Raw genomic sequence first — 16,360 nt, forward strand, 5'->3', positions numbered from 1 at the left:
TTATTTTGTGCGGTTTATTCAATTTTAACAGTTATTATAATAGATTTTAATTCAGTCATCATTAGTTGTCATTGATATTGAACCATTTCTGTCAAGATTTTGCTAACTTTTTAAATCATCCTCATACACGGCAAGGTGTAATTAAAGGCATTGAGTTTCGTTACGTTTCATAATAGCTTGTACCGGATAATATTAATAGTATCATTTTAAATTAGTAGGTAGTTTTAAGTTTCGAATGTTACAACAGTTAATAATTGCTTAATTTCATGTGATTTTACATTTAAACTTAATGTATTGACGCTACTGTTATATTCATTATCGTGTTACAATATAACATTATGTTTGTAAAACATAAGCTTAACTATGAAATCACAAGAGAATACATATAATTAAATTCAATAATCATAATGTTATCAACAAACAATAAAATAACATCAACTTAATAATAAAAAATCACAATACAAATCAATATCTTAGTAAACATAATGACTCCATAACATTAATGATATAATAATTATTACAATAATAATAATAAAACCAAGTGGTAGTTAATGGAATGTTTTGGATCAGGCGTTGTTATTTGTGATGCGTATAACATTAAAAATACTCTCAGTTAAATATTTAATAAATAATTACATACCTAAAGCAGTTTCTTCCTAGCTTGTTCTTAACTTCCCACAAAATTCTAACCTTAAACGACACTCCTTGTCACTTCTCTCATATTTGAAGATAATTATAACTCTTAATTTTGATTTTATCAATGAATATTTTTTTGTGAAAAAGGTTTTGTTTTAGACAAGAATTATGTTTACAATTTATAACAAGCAAGGTTGAACAATATTTAATTATAAAGAAGACTCTCGCAAACACACTTTCCGTATAGGAGCAGCACTAGATAATCAATGATATTCAAAATTATGCAACTATACAATCATAATCCACATTAAGTATCTTTATAAACATCAAAACACTAACATTAGTCTTAAGACTGTGGTGTCAAATCAACAATCTACAACTTGAAAAGGTAAAAAACTCTGCTAACTTTAATACTCTTGGGCTTGTAAGCTTGGCTTGCAAAATGCCTCGGTAAATTATTCTAATAGAAAGGAGATTCTCAAACATTTACAAAAACGGTACCTACTTATACTAGTAAAATATTTTTTGTCAGGAAACAAAATAATCTTTTAAATAATTTGTAAAATTCAATATCTAAGAGCTGGTGCATGAAAACCGGTAAGTACAATATTGCCGAAAAACACTTAAGCGTACTTTCGATCGTATGCTACTATTTTTGTTTTTTAAACATCAACACAACACCTGGCATACAGCGGTGAATGGCGGTGATACGTCAAACAATTTTACTAGCGGTTATTATTTTAGTAGTACGAGTTCATAAACTTGTGAGCAAAAATTTGAACAAAAATATCTGAACACGCTTCTACGCCGTTAACAATAGAGGCGTGTTCAGATATTTTTGATCAAATTTTCGCTCACGAGCTTATGAACTCGACTGTACCAACTATAACAAAGAGCAACGGCTGTCACCGTTTATCCACCATTACCTCTCATATTTCCTTTTCTACATTTTTTACCAAATTACGGCAAAACTCACTAGACACTGCCATATTTTTCTAAAACAACTAAACTAATTACTATTTTAGTTTCAATCTTGATTTGTATTTAGAATTTTTCCCGCCATTTAAAAAAAATACTCTCAGCACAAATGCGGTAATATTATAAAAGTTATAAATATTGAAGACAACAACAAACATTTGTCATTAGTTAGACTCAACTATGCTAAATGGCGAATCAATTAATGATGTTAATTTGAAAATCATAACAATTCAAATATTGCCTTGCGTTAACTGTAGTTTTTGGCACCAGCTCGTTTCCTCTATACATTTGATCATTAAACTATAGAAAAAAATCTGCATTATGCCATAGAAAATTTACAAAACCAACTTTCATACATAGATTGACTTAACTACTCTTGCATAAAGACAATAAACCTTTTCAAAACTGTAAAACAGGTTCCTATTTGAATATATAATTTACAAAGTATGGCAACATAATTAAATAGTTTCAATAAAAGTAGTATTTTTTCTAATGGCAACATTGCTTTTTAACAAAACCAGGATAATAGTGCTACTCGCACGTCAATGCACATTTCTTAGTATCACCTACTTTACTTAAATTCAATATCGTATGATTAATTTATTTAACTACATTCATTCGCTATTCTCACCTTAAGTATAGAAGTTTTTAAGAAGACACCCAATGTTTTAATAAAAATAAAACTTAGGTACTGGGTGCTGTGTTAACTTCTTACAAAGATTAGTTGAAAGATTTATAATTGATATAATTAAATATTTGAAGTAATTGAGGAATTAACAAATTTAGTAGGAATAATTGCAACGAATATGGAAATTAACAATTATCTACTATAATTTATTAACATTTGCTGTTCGAAAGAGACTCGTTGTAATTTTACAAAAGGGTCATTATCTAACGTGGAAATATTATGATGAAACGTGTTAAAAGTTTAAAAATATAAAAATTATTATAGTCTTAATAAAAATCAAAGAAACACCGAGCATTGACGAAAATTTGTACTTATTTTACGTACCTAATTTAAGAAAAAATAATAACAATAATAAAAAAAAACTTTGTTTATATCTTACAACAATTCCTACTTATCCTAAATAGTCATAAAAAGTAAATATAGTGAAACAGTGAGTCATATCGTAAAATTTTGCTACTCGTTTATTATTTAGATATATGTATACAGAACTGGAATGTATAAGAACGGGATATAAGAAACAATTACTTTGTCTAAACAAAAAAACAAACAAAAAAAAAATTAAATATTTTTAAATGGGTGATTGGTAAGCCAATTACAGAATTTAAACCGTTTTCTTTGTACAGATCCATTCTATAGGTTATATTATATTGTAAAGTCCTTTTTTTCATCATTATCAAATCACTGCCACGATTTTAATAACCTCACCATCCGTAGTTGTTAAATGGTTCATGGTATTTTTCTCAATCAAATAAGTATTTCCAAATTAAAGTACAAAAGCCATGTGTTTTCAAAAAATATTCGTAACAAAAGCATTATAGATATTAACGTGAATGTCCCGGAAGTTATGTAAATGAAGTATGTAAGATATCCTAAAGAATAAGAACACAATTTCGACACTTAAACATACTGTTACATAGAACCCTGTGAATTCTAATTCTGTAGTGTGATTGGTCGCTTTTCAGCTAAACTACACAGCGAAGTCACGATAGGGTTGTGCAAAATTAAATGACACAAACTTTTCAACGTCGTGATTGTTGGAAAGGCTACCACGTATTTTCAAAATGGACAGTGTTGTCAATGCCCTCTATATCAATTTTGTGTATTTAGCTGAACAGCGAGTCTTATTCTTTAATATATTTTAGTAGATCTTAAAGATATTTTTGAAGTAAACATTTTGAGCTACGTTACTCCTCTAGACAATTAGTTTACTTTTAAATACGTACTAATGTATATTTATTATGTACAATTGATCCAAAATTCATGTAGTTAGGTAATGTGCAAGTGTCTAAAATCGTTATTTCTGTGAAATCTGGTATGTTGTCACACGTTTGGCACATAATAGTGAAATTGAGCGTTCATGCACCAAATACCATGCAAGCTTGAAGATTCAAGGTTTTTATAACTGTTAACGTAATCAATTTTATATCAGAAGTCAATATCAAGTCATTTTTATAAATTAACATAATCACATTCAAATAAATATTAGAATAAGTACGTACTCGTAATATCAGTTATTATTCATAAGTGATGAGTAACCGGTCTTTTGCCGGATTGTGTCGTCTTTTAATATGCATTTTTTAGTTTGCAACTTCAGAACAGAAGGTTCATTCGAGCAATCACTTTGCAGGAATGTTTTTTAGTATAATCTTATATTTATAATCATAATCGTGTAGAGGTACAGTGAAAATACTGATTAATAAAAATTTAAAAAGGTACATCGTTTTGATAAATATAAACAAGAAAAAGTCTATAATTTCAAAATTCTTCACAATTATCTAAATTCATTGAAATCATGTGCATTTGACTACGCAGTTATAACGAATAGTAAAACATGCAGATTCTTGCACCTTTAGTCACTATTCCGTCTCATTCTAACAACTGCTAATATAAGTTGCGAGAGTGAAACAGAGTCGTCAGCAAAATTGGTGCAGCAGTGCAACAACTGTTAAGAGTTGTAACATTTATTTAGTAAATTGCTCACTGCCTTAGTTTAGAAGTGCGTTTTTTAAATAGAATCGTGTATTCAATCCATAGCGATCCGTGACCACTGAAATTAACACTATGTTCAACTGTAGTCTTAAAACAGACGTAAAGCAAAATATCTAAGTTACTAGTGAAAAATATCTACCAAGCGTTAAACCAGTCGATGCAAGAGACTGTGCTTCCTCATTATTAATGTACATTTTCATGCTCTGGTTCGCCCACATTGCTCACTCTAGCTGAGAATGACAGAATTATTGACATGGCGTTCCTGATCACGTTACTTAATACTTCGAGGCGTAAACTTCAGTTCTTAAGGTAGGTATTATTCTTTAGATCCATTCCATGGCACCCAGAGGCCTTATTCTCAAACGCAGTCGTCTTCACCACTTCTTCATTTTTTTTCTGTCACACGGCGTAGAATGAGGGTGCAAAGAGATGGCGTATTCAATCGCGAGCGCCCGCGTCTTAGACAATACGGCCTCTGTTCTTGACAGACTTTTTTCTGTTGTTGCTCTTATAATAAAAGTCAAGATTACAATTACTAGACATGTGCCAAGAATAGCGTAATTTGCTCTGCCAACAGCACAGTTAAATAGTTCAAGACTGGCCACAAAATGGCCCGTCAGGACATTTGAATTTGCCCGTCAACGCGTTAATCGGCCAGCTGGTCAATAGGGCGACTTATTTTAGTAGTTAGGTACCTCTAAAAGTAGTAGCCCATCGCGGCCTAGACTTTAAAAAAAATGCCCCTTTAGAACAACTATTGGCCACCCTTGAAATATTACTCTTTTGCATTAAAAATTATTACCGTACATTGAAATCAAATTAAGTACTGGCAACACTACAAAAATTATACAGCTTCATTACTGAACATAGAGTCAACTCCAGTTACTTATTGAATCATTTACAGATAGTAAGAGTCGGACTGTCAGTAGACCCAGGAAACGGGCACCCATTGCGGAGTGGAGCGCAGTCTGACCAAGGCTGCTTCGAGTTGAGCCAAGGTGTCGTCTATGTCGTTGTTGACTATGGTCATGTCGAAATAGTGGCCGTAGGTGCGCCGCAGTTGTTCAGACTCGCGGGCTAAGACTTCTAGGGAGCCATCATACTGAAAATATAAATAAAAGTGAGAATTAGTTCATTCATTAGAAAAGCGCCGATCCCATTTTTTTTTTATTCGACTGGATGGCAAACGAGCAAGTGGGTCTCCTGATGGTAAGAGATCACCACCGCCCATAAACATCTGCAGGGGTATTGCAGATGCGTTGCCAACCTAGAGGCCTAAGATGGGATACCTCAAGTGCCAGTAATTTCACCGGCTGTCTTACTCTCCACGCCGAAACACAACAGTGCAAGCACTGCTGCTTCACGGCAGGTCACGGCGGCCATTCAATTAATTAATAACTACTAAATAAAGTTATGTTCGTAGAGTTTCGTTAGTAGATAGAGTAATTTAATTAGTTTATCGTACTAACGAAATTAATGTACGAAATGAAAACTCAAACCATTCGGATTTTTGTCTCGTTTTAAAAAGTTAGAAAGAGACCGCTTTATCTTAATGGCAGCCGGGCATTTGGGTTTCCAAAGTATTAACTGAATAAATCGATTGTTTAGTTTAATTTTACGAGACTTGACGGTAACCTTATACAGTTTTCTTTCGTCCGTGGCGAAACTAAAAAACTGTTTTACGCAGTTGTCCCATAGAGCATGCTATACTTTTGCGTCCCATATTTTCGTCTCTGGCCGAGGTACTTTTGTAATTATGTCGACTTATGTCGAGGTCATCTTTATTCTGTATTTGTTTCATGTACGTTAGCCCTGGATGATAATAAATTCAAGCTTTTATTACGAAAGTTATTTAAAGACTCACATCAGCAACGTTGGTAAGCTGAGGAGCAGCTATGAACACGACGTAGGGTGCAAACTCGGCCGTACGTAGGATCTTCAGCGCTTGCGGCTCTACATCCAAAATGGCTATTCGACGTTCGGAGTGTATGCGGCGAATCGTTTCTATCTTTGTGCCGTACATTGCGTCCTCGTGAGTGCCTGTGAACATAGCATTCTATAAAAAGAGCGCAGTGAAATAAAAAAAAATATCAACAATATTGATCGAGATACTCATTAAGGACCTCGGGGACAGCTCTTAAGACATCGGACGTATAAAAGGTAAAGCTGCGGTGACGTTGACAAATATTTGATTTGTTCGACTCAGACAACCAACTTAGATAACTTCTTAACCAAGTGAAACATCGGGCTTTCGGTAATGTAATTAATTGGTCACTTTTACTGTCAACTTAGATCCAGGAAAAAAGTTTTTGGTAATAAATTCATTTTTAATACAAGCTTTTTTTGCTGACTGTACATTTTGTTGGCTGTACTTGTATTGTCACCCAAACTACATTTGCATAGCAAATTTCAAATCAATGCCATTAACCGTTGAAGAGTTCCGCCCTGTGGAGACGATCCTGGCCGGACTACCAGGATGTCACTACCAAATTATTGTATTGTCACGCAATTTACATAAGTATACCAAATTTCAAGTCAATCCCTGAAAGTTGGCCGAATTTACGTTGGTCGAATGTGCGTGTGGTTAGTTGATTTAACTTGCAAGATTTATTTTGATTACAGACAGACAGACAGATAACGGGACAGTTGAAACTAAATCATCTCAGCCTATATACGTCCCACTGCTGGGCACAGGCCTCCTCTCAGATCAAGAGGGCTTGGGCCATTGTTCCCACGCGGGCCCAGTGCGGATTGGGAACTTCGCACGCACCATTGAATCGCTTCGCAGGTTTGTACAGGTTTCCTCACGATGTTTTCCTTCACCGCAAAGCTCGTGGTAAATTTCAAATGTAATTCCGCACATGAATTTCGAAAAACTCAGAGGTGCGAGCGTGGTGGCCTAGTGGTTTGACCTATCGCCTCTCAAGCAGAGGGTCGTGGGTTCGAACCCCGGCTCGCACCTCTGAGTTTTTCGAAATTCATGTGCGGAATTACATTTGAAACTAAATAAAAGCTTGTAATTAGGCACTAAGACGAGCGAAGTCAGGGGTGTCACGATGTCACGAATAGCTACAAATACGACAACAACGCGCGAGCCGAGCCAGCGAATTAAGCGCGCCGCGGCAGCGGCCGGCGAAGCGCCAGGACCAATTTCAATTAAGTTAGGAATAAGTAGTTAAGCCTCTGAAACTGCTGGTTAATTACGGTGTAAAAGGTGAAGAAAGAAGAAATGTTCCACCTTAACGTAGTTATCCAAGTCGGTCATCCGGGTGGAACAAAATAAATATTATGATACAGTCGAGAATACTGAATAGGGTGGCATATTTTGACGATGATTTCTTCGGCAGATCTATGTAAGGCAACGTGATATTTGTAGCGAAAAGGCTCCGCCTTGATATAAGATTCAGTTGCTTCGTCTGTACAAAGATAAAGATTGCTTAGATAATAATTATAAGGGGCATTCAAGTGTCAAGTGTCCCATGATATTTATTATTATTATTATTCTAGCTAACCGTATTCTAGATATTCGTTGGCGCCGATGTCCGCCATCATTTCTTCGTGGGACACGAAATAATAGTGACGCCCGTTTTCTTCATCCGCTCTTGGTGGTCGGGTAGTATCTGAAAGTACAAGATAATGTGATAAAGTAATTTACACAGAGTTGTTGTTGTAGGCGTGGAGAGTAAGACAGCCGGTGAAATTACTGGCACTTGAGGTATCCCATCTTAGGCTTCTAGGTTGGCAACGCATCTGCAATACCCCTGGTGTTGCAGATGTTTATGGGCGGTGGTGATCTCTTACCATCAGGAGACCCACTTGCTTGTTTGCCATCCAGTCAAATAAAAAAAAAAAAAAGTCTGACGTTTCCGATTTTGAGAAGTCACGAAGCAAGCTCTGATGAATCAGAACTTAGGTACTTGATCTCACCTTCTGCTTTATTTTTTAGCGCCTGTTGTGGTTTAACATTCTGATATTTAATGTTGTTTTATATTTAGGTATCTGTAACGTACCATCAGTCAAATAAATGGTCTATAAATTTTTAAACAAGTTACTATCAAATGACACGTCTATTGGCACTATTGTTTAGTGACATGCAATGCAAGCGATTATCAACTTTAGGGTGGTAGACAACATATTTGGCTGTTGGTACCTTTTGTTTATTTTGTTTGAATTGACAGAAACTGCATCATTGACATCTGTCACAAATATTTCAGGAAGTATTTCAGGAACGAAATATGAATATGAAACCTTTCGGAACGTTCTGTCCGTTTCCTAAAATACCCTTTCCCAAAACGCCCGTTCTAAAATAACATTTTCCTAAATTGACCGTATGCTAAAAGACCCGTTTCTCATCGCATCACAATGTCAACACACCCAGTTTTCATAGCATCCGTATGCCAAAATATCCGTCGCTCATGACACCCGTATTCCCAAAAGATCCGTTTCTCATCGCATCAGTATGTCAAAAGACCCGTTTATTATAGCATCCGTATGCCAAAAGATCCGTCTCTCATGACACCCGTATTCCCTAAAGACCCGTTTCTCGCCAAATGTTACTAATTGCATAATCATTAGAGGTGTGGAAAGCCTCCAAGGTCAAAATAACAGATTTTGCTCGACTTAGCAGTCGGGTTGCCATAATTATTGAAAACTGATACGGGATCAACAACGCTATTTTTTTTTGTTAAAGGTGGTGACGGGAACGGATGTTTTGGAAACGGGTGTTTTGGGAAACGGATATCTTGACAAACGTATTTTTGGGAAACGGATTATTTAGGAATTAGGTATTTTTGGGAAATGGATATCAAGCCAAACGTATGTTTTGAGAGAAGAACATTTTGGGATGAACGGTTGTACCTCTAAAAGGTACGGTACTTAATAGCTTTCATTCCCAAAATCCGATATAATACAAATATTAATTATTGAGCACTACAGTTCAGTACAATAAGTTTACAGAAAGACAAAATGCAGGGTAGGTAATCATCAGGCGATCCTATCGGTCAAAAGTGATCTCTTTCAGATAACCATTTAGATATTAGGTATAGAAGTTAAGGCAAATATGTACAGTCAACCAATTTGATTCCTATACCACCACATCATCTTGTCATTCATTGTAACATTTTACGTCATCCAATAAGAATTGCTATAGATAGACAAACCAAAATTATTTACTATGACAAAGTTCTATAGTGGGTTAGGAATCAAATTGGTTGACTGTACATCAAAGTTGGTAGTGGCATCGAACATACTGAAGAAACGAAAAAAAAATTACAGGGTTTTTTTATGAAATTTGTGTATTAAATAAAAACATGTCAATTTACACAAATTTAAACAAATAACAGAAAAACTCAGATAAATAGATAGAGATAGACACATAAATAGATTTTCAGTTTGGTAGTTATGATTGTATTTTTTTATTAAATTAACGTTTACTTACGTGGAATGGGATAGGCATATTGGTCTGGGTGACGAGCTATCAGCGTATTCTTGATGTGGCGTCGTCCAACGCCGTGAGCGCCCAGCAGAACTATAGTCTTTCTTTGGAACGCTAAAACATACACTTGTTTTAGTTCTTTGGTTATAAAAGATTTTTTTTTATTGCAAGTTGTTGTTGATTACACTTTTATAACCACCGGTTACAAATGAATTACTTACATGTCAAGGTAGGCAGAACAATTGATGTCAAGATCGTCGATTATAATAATTTGGGATAGAATAGGTAACAAAAAATAAAAACTCTTAAAACTCAGTACTAACAACATCATCAACAAAATAATTTTAGCTCGGAGCCCAAATGCTCTGTTAATTTGATCTTTTACTTTATTGTTGTATTTAATCCAAAAGGCTACCCGTAGTTTGTCTTAAAATTCGTAGAAATGCTCTCAAAAGGCGCCATCATTTCATCGTCATCATTTGCATTAAAAACTGAAAAATGGCGCCCCAACCCATCTGGCGCCCCAACCCATCTGGCGCCCCAACCCATCTGGCGCCTAGAGCGAGCGCTCTCTTGCTCTACCCGGGCTGACACTGAGTGTAGGATATACGAGTAGGTACAAAATATACTAACATGGCAACTTCACAACTTCTTCATAAGTGACCACGTCGAGTTGATCAAACACGGCGTTGTGTTTCGCCAGATACTTGTCCTTGGATTGCTTCTTTTTGCGTCCAAAAATTGAACAGTTCACTGAAACAAACGGTAAAACGGTGAGGTTGTTTTAATAAATTTGGTAACATTTAAATGAGGTTACCTTTGACGAACTCCCTAAAAAGGTAAAGGTCACCCTTGACATCATGTAACGAATATGTTTAATGTAATTACCCGTGAATCGTTAAACACTGAAATGCGTTTGCTTTCTGAACACAAAACACAAATTGGAACGAAATTTTGTATGACTCCTTAGTAACAAGCACATCGTTATTTGATAACGGTCTGAATACATTTTATAACCAGTGATTTACCTACAGGTAAATCCGTAACAGCAGATATAAGTAATAGAAATAAGTCTATATCAGTCACATTTTAGCGGATCTTTAACTGATCTTTTACACGGAAATTTAATTAAATAAAAACATATCAATTCTGAACAGCAATCAATCAAGATTCTTCACGGGTTGAATTTCAATTACTCTAAGTCTAAAAGTACTTCCTTAAAACGTGGGCTATTAATAGTCTAGCGTGACACATCACAGGACGGATGCTTCAAGGAAGAAGTTAGTTTTTAAGCCCGCCTTCAAGACTGATGTGGCATCAACAACTTAGAAATATCCACGTATTTCCAATACCGATGAGAAGTAGTTTAATCGAAGAACTCTAAAATATATGCTGTATTTTTTTGAGTGAGTGAACAAAAGATAACGGTTATAATTACCTAGTTTTCTTCAAACAACCAAATTACACTGACATTAAATTTTCAAAACCAAAGGCCGCATTATCTAACGCGCTGATGTTCGCGATCGCATTCACCGTCTCTTTCTATCCTCGTCTTATATCGTGACAGGAAATTATTTTTCAACAAAAAATTGAACAGACAGATTTTTTTTTAAATTGTTTTTAGTGATTTGTAGCAAAAGTGCATCTCACAAGGATCCATTAAGCCCAACCACAGCATAGTTATATCATTTTATAACAGAGTAGGTACCGGTATCTACGCTCTTCTTCATCAGGTCCAGTTCACCAACGAAATGATACCTTCTGAATGTAAATACTTCTTGGTGTTAAAAATGCCAAAATTGCTATAAGTATGCTTTTAATATTTATTGAGGGTTGCCCTCGATTTCTCTGAGATCTCATCATCAGATCTTGACTTGGTGACAATGGGACCACTTCGGAAGTATGTCCTTTAGAACAAAAAATAATTTTGAAATTCAGCCCACAATTGGCGGAGTTATTCCGTAACAAACCCACAAGATAGATAGATGAAGATGGTAGATGTTTATGGGCGCTGGTGATCTCTTACCATCAGGAGACCCACTTGCTCGTTTGCCATCCAGTAGAATTAAAAAATAAAACAAAAATAAACATACAGGCGAATTAACCTTCTCCTTTTTTGAAGTCGGTTGAAAAAGTGGTGAAAACGATTCAGATTCCAGGTTTCATCTACGTATCAACATTCTTCATAACTACAGTATAAAACAGTGTGTTACCTGTGTTTTCACAGCCGTCAGTGTGAGACACGCATCCTTCGGCTCCTAGCAGCACAACATTACAACATGGGTCATGCAAACGCAACTTGCCAATGGGATGGTATGGACCACTACTATTGTCGGGGTTACACTCAACGTTTTACTGTGAAGTGCTTATAAAAACAAAGACAACAAGTCGAAAGTTACAATGAACATTGCAAACTGGAGTAAAATACAAATTATGTAAAATTAGTTCCGTTTTAGTTTGTGTGGTATACGAAATATTTTCACATGAAGATTTAGCTTGGTGTCTTGATGTAGCACTTCGCGATAAAATATATCATTCGGGGTTACACAAACTCCCATTGTTTCAAAGTAAATAACATTCAATTCAGTTTAAGGTTGCGTCATACTACAGTCATTCTGATTGTGATATAATATTACTATCATTTTGTAGGATTAAATATATTTAAGGGCAACAGTAATGGTTACAAACACCATGCAAAGTTTGAAAGAGTAAAGTTACAATTTATTTTGAAGAATACTTATATTCGATTAAAAGGGGAGCTTGTATTACTCGGTACAATGATAAACAAGCATTTTACATACCAACTGCACGTTCGTCCAATGATGTTTAAGTTTGAAAGCAAAACACAAAATGTTAATGTAAGTATTACCGTTTATGTATTTTACAAAATAATGTAACATGATCTGAATTAGTTGAAATTTAATATTAAACCGAAGAATAAATAAGTAATTAATTTACAAAATAATCTTAAGTAATGTCATCGAAAACCAATTGGAATTACCACACACTTTGTAAAAAAGCAAAATGAAGATTCTCGTTTCATTTCACAAAACAGTTGACTTCGATAAAAAATATAAAAGCCAAAGGAAGCATTTCCAAATATGAATTCAGAAGAGCGATAAAACAAAATCTGAAAACGATTTTATAAACCAAATACATGAAACGTCGATACATCCTAAAAACAACATCAATATAATACTGAAGACACTAAACCGGACAATATTATTGCAACCGAACTCGATCCTAAAACCAAATGAAAACAGACCAGGCATTGCGCAACAACATCATCTAAATAAACGATCATACTTTAAAGGAAAATAATACATTTATCTCTAATTTAAAAAAGAACACATGTGATTCGAACCTTGGTCGGTGTTAGATCGTTCGGCGGCGGCGCAGGCCGCCCTCCACTCCTGAAGTTCTGGGCTCGGTATTAGGCCGGCAGAACCTCCCGCGGCATCCTTCCGCGCTTGCCACCAATGCGTATCGTCTTTGCTTATAATCTGTAAATTATTTAGAGAAGGTATTTAAAAAACAATCTAAACTTATAATTAAACTCAAAACTAAACGTATAATGTAAGGCCGTCTTTCTTTACCCTATAGGGATCCTGAGCACTTTAGCCAAGGCCAAGATTTGCACTCCTCCCTTCGCTATGCGTGAACTTCATGTTCATTATTAGTTTATATTTCCGAAAGTATTTTTTTACGATCACGTTTCACAGGGTCTTGGGCACGTCTGCAGAATGCCCAGTGGGGAAAAGGAGCCTAAGCATTTAAGAGCGTTTAATACCTGCTAAGCTGGCAACGTTGCATTTTTGTTAGTTTTTCTCGATTATTCCATAAAAATTTAATAAAAATTAAAAATGTTGTCTGATAGAAAGAACACTTCTTAATATATAAGTTAATGTGTCTACTCCAATAATTATTCGTTATAGACTTTTATTTTCTTTAAAAACCGTTCATAAACATTAAATCGTTTTTAAAGAATATAAAAGTCTATCACGAATAATTATTGGAGTAGACACATTAACGTTTATATTAAGAAGTGTTCTATCAGACAACATTTTTAATTTTCATTAAATTTTTATGAAATTATCGAGAGAAACTAACAAAAATGCAACGTTGCCAACTCAGCAGGTATAAACGCTTTTAAGTACCTAAATAAAATAATAAAAGTACGAGTAGGTAAATTAGCGATATTCAAAAGTTTTATGAAAGAAAGAAAAATATTAAAAGAACGGTCCCAAAAGTACCACAACAGGTAACTGATGCAAACTCAACACATGGGTTTGGTTTTATTATATTGTTTCGTTATTCTGTAACAAACAATAACTGTGGCTGGTGAGCTTTCATTTCATTCACCTACAACGCATTATTACGTTTGCGTGTGGAATTAGGAGTAGGTACTAATAAATAAACCACACATCCCTCATATACCTACCTCAAAACGATAATAGCCCTGCATTTATCGTAACTGTCTATTTTAGCGACCATTCGCATTGTTGGATTTTCCAGAGGATTCACATAATTGTAATAGCAGTAGTACGAGTATATATATAGTTGACCCAAAACAGTATGAGCCTCATAAACTCAAAGGGTGAACTATTTCAAATCCGCGGATTTAGTCGCATGCATCATTGTTCAATTGTTTGGTTTTAAATGCCAGGAATAATATCAGCTTTGATCTTCAAACCAGCCAAGGTGATATTCCTAAAACCCAAGTAATCTACAATAGGTAGTCGAAACAACACTTAATTAAACATAGACAACCGGCCAACAGCCATTAATTTATAATTATATTTTGGTGGCTATAAATCATAGTCACACTCAGAAAAAATCAAGTATCCACCCATTACGACTCTAAAGAGCCTGTAGCGGACGAACGGAGAGTGGATACAGAATCCTGGTGGCACCTTTTGCATACGGAATTTTAAAAATGAAGTAGGGGAAAGTGTCTTTGGTAAAGAAAGAATGAAAATATTTATTCGTGACAACGTTTAACAAAGAAAATAATAAATTCAATAAAAAAATGGCGCATGCCACGAAACGGTACGGTAGAGTAAAAGATAAAGAATCCGTTTCTAAAATTGATCATTTATCACAGCTCCGTCTTCGATGGTCAATTGGTCAGTAAAGTACGAGTATGCCTTTGTTTGTAGGTACTTTTCGAGAGGTAAGAACCGAACTGACCTGAAGTATATCTCCCGTGGTGAAGGCGATGCCCGCTTGAGCACACGGAATCAATTCGTCGTCCAAAGGATCATAATCAAACTGTGCTCTGACAAATATCTGAAAAACAGAAGAGCATCAAAAATGTGCAAGCTGGCAATTACTGGATGTTCAATATGATATGAGTGACTTGTGTTAGGAATGAGTTAGGTATGACGAGTAAAATGTGTTTACATTTAATGATTTGGATGAAGTATTCGATGATGATGATGACGTAAAATTAGGCATCATGAACAAAGTGAGTTAAAACATAAGTGTATTGGATTGAAATGAGGTGACAGTGAAAGTGTAAAGCCATGGCAAAGAACAACAAGCGCACAGAAACGAAGGAGTTCGCGGGGACGCAGCCATGCCCGGGTGACAGACAACATAACATAACATAAACAATACAACCAGTATCATGGACATAAAGTAGCAGGGTCTGGCTTCGCTACTTACTAGTACGGGCGAAGGCTTAATCCGGAAAAGCTATTTAGAAAAAAAAAGTACAATTTTTAATTTTGATTCCAAAAAGTTCCAATTGTAAACTATTTAGACAAGCATCGAGTGTGACAGATTTATGTGCGCTTGCCGACTTTTGTATGCTCAGTTGGATTTATTTTAACGTTGCATCGGCCTTATTTACACAGCAAGCGTTAGTATCACACATTCTACTTTACACGTTGTTTGGGTGCTTGGTAGGTAAGTTACGTTTGTTGTTATTACTATAGTTATTTGCTTGATTAAGATTTACGTTACAACTGTAGCCAACTAAATTGTAAACAAAGGGTTAGACGGATACATCTCGCGAACTGGTAGTGATCTCGAGGGACTGTATTTAACAAATTGGACGAGTTTAATGCTTAATTTCGTTAAAAAATATGTTCCACTTTAATGTGTTGCTCTCTCCCGGGGGTAAAGCAGTTTATCTTTTTACTTCAGTAATTCCGCTATAAATCTTGCGCGTTCTGAAAAGTCAGACTGAGATTCAGCTAGCAGAAATCTAAGAGGTATCTGTTCAACCGACAAAATTCTAATGTAGCTTATCACACAAAACTGTATTAGTCAACTCAATATTATTAAGCCAGCTTATAGAAGAATCAGAGGATAGAAGAAGAGAGTACGAGTATAGGTAGATTACCTCGCATGGTGGAGGCGCCGAGCGGTACGACGGAACTATTTTGAATGTCACTGATCCACGAGCCTCGCGCTGTAATTAAAATAATACATATTTAATGATTAAGACATGGATGTGTGACGAAGATGCAACCACGGTTCCTTCCGTGATATCATTTGGCTAGACATTCGGCGCACGTCGCGGTGTCGCGTATTTGTGCCATGTGCGGGGTTGAGTTATGTCCTAGAGTAATGGCTTTCTTCATTTACATAATAATATCCAAACAACTTCCACATGGCACATTGTTATA

At 35.4% G+C, this 16,360-nt stretch overlaps 1 protein-coding gene across 8 annotated transcripts in view; it reads right to left on the reverse strand.

The window, feature by feature from the left end:
- CASK (peripheral plasma membrane protein CASK) overlaps positions 1-16,360 on the reverse strand; it is a 337,531-nt gene continuing 321,171 nt past the window's right edge. For 6 of the 8 annotated variants that reach the window (XM_074096112.1, XM_074096110.1, XM_074096115.1 and 3 more), the window contains 9 exons: positions 16,075-16,143; positions 15,393-15,422; positions 14,916-15,014; positions 13,090-13,228; positions 10,359-10,478; positions 9,729-9,839; positions 7,804-7,911; positions 6,156-6,331; positions 1-5,393 (listed from right to left, as the gene is read on the reverse strand). In XM_074096112.1, coding sequence (XP_073952213.1) covers positions 5,214-5,393; positions 6,156-6,331; positions 7,804-7,911; positions 9,729-9,839; positions 10,359-10,478; positions 13,090-13,228; positions 14,916-15,014; positions 15,393-15,422; positions 16,075-16,143 — 1,032 coding nt within the window. In that variant the 3' untranslated portion in view covers positions 1-5,213. The remainder of the gene's footprint in view (positions 5,394-6,155; positions 6,332-7,803; positions 7,912-9,728; positions 9,840-10,358; positions 10,479-13,089; positions 13,229-14,915; positions 15,015-15,392; positions 15,423-16,074; positions 16,144-16,360) is intronic. The other 2 variants (XM_074096118.1, XM_074096111.1) reach the window with 1 other exon arrangement.

This window comes from Choristoneura fumiferana, chromosome 13 (genome assembly GCF_025370935.1).
Source record: "Choristoneura fumiferana chromosome 13, NRCan_CFum_1, whole genome shotgun sequence".
Classification (NCBI taxonomy): Eukaryota; Metazoa; Arthropoda; class Insecta; order Lepidoptera; family Tortricidae; genus Choristoneura; species Choristoneura fumiferana.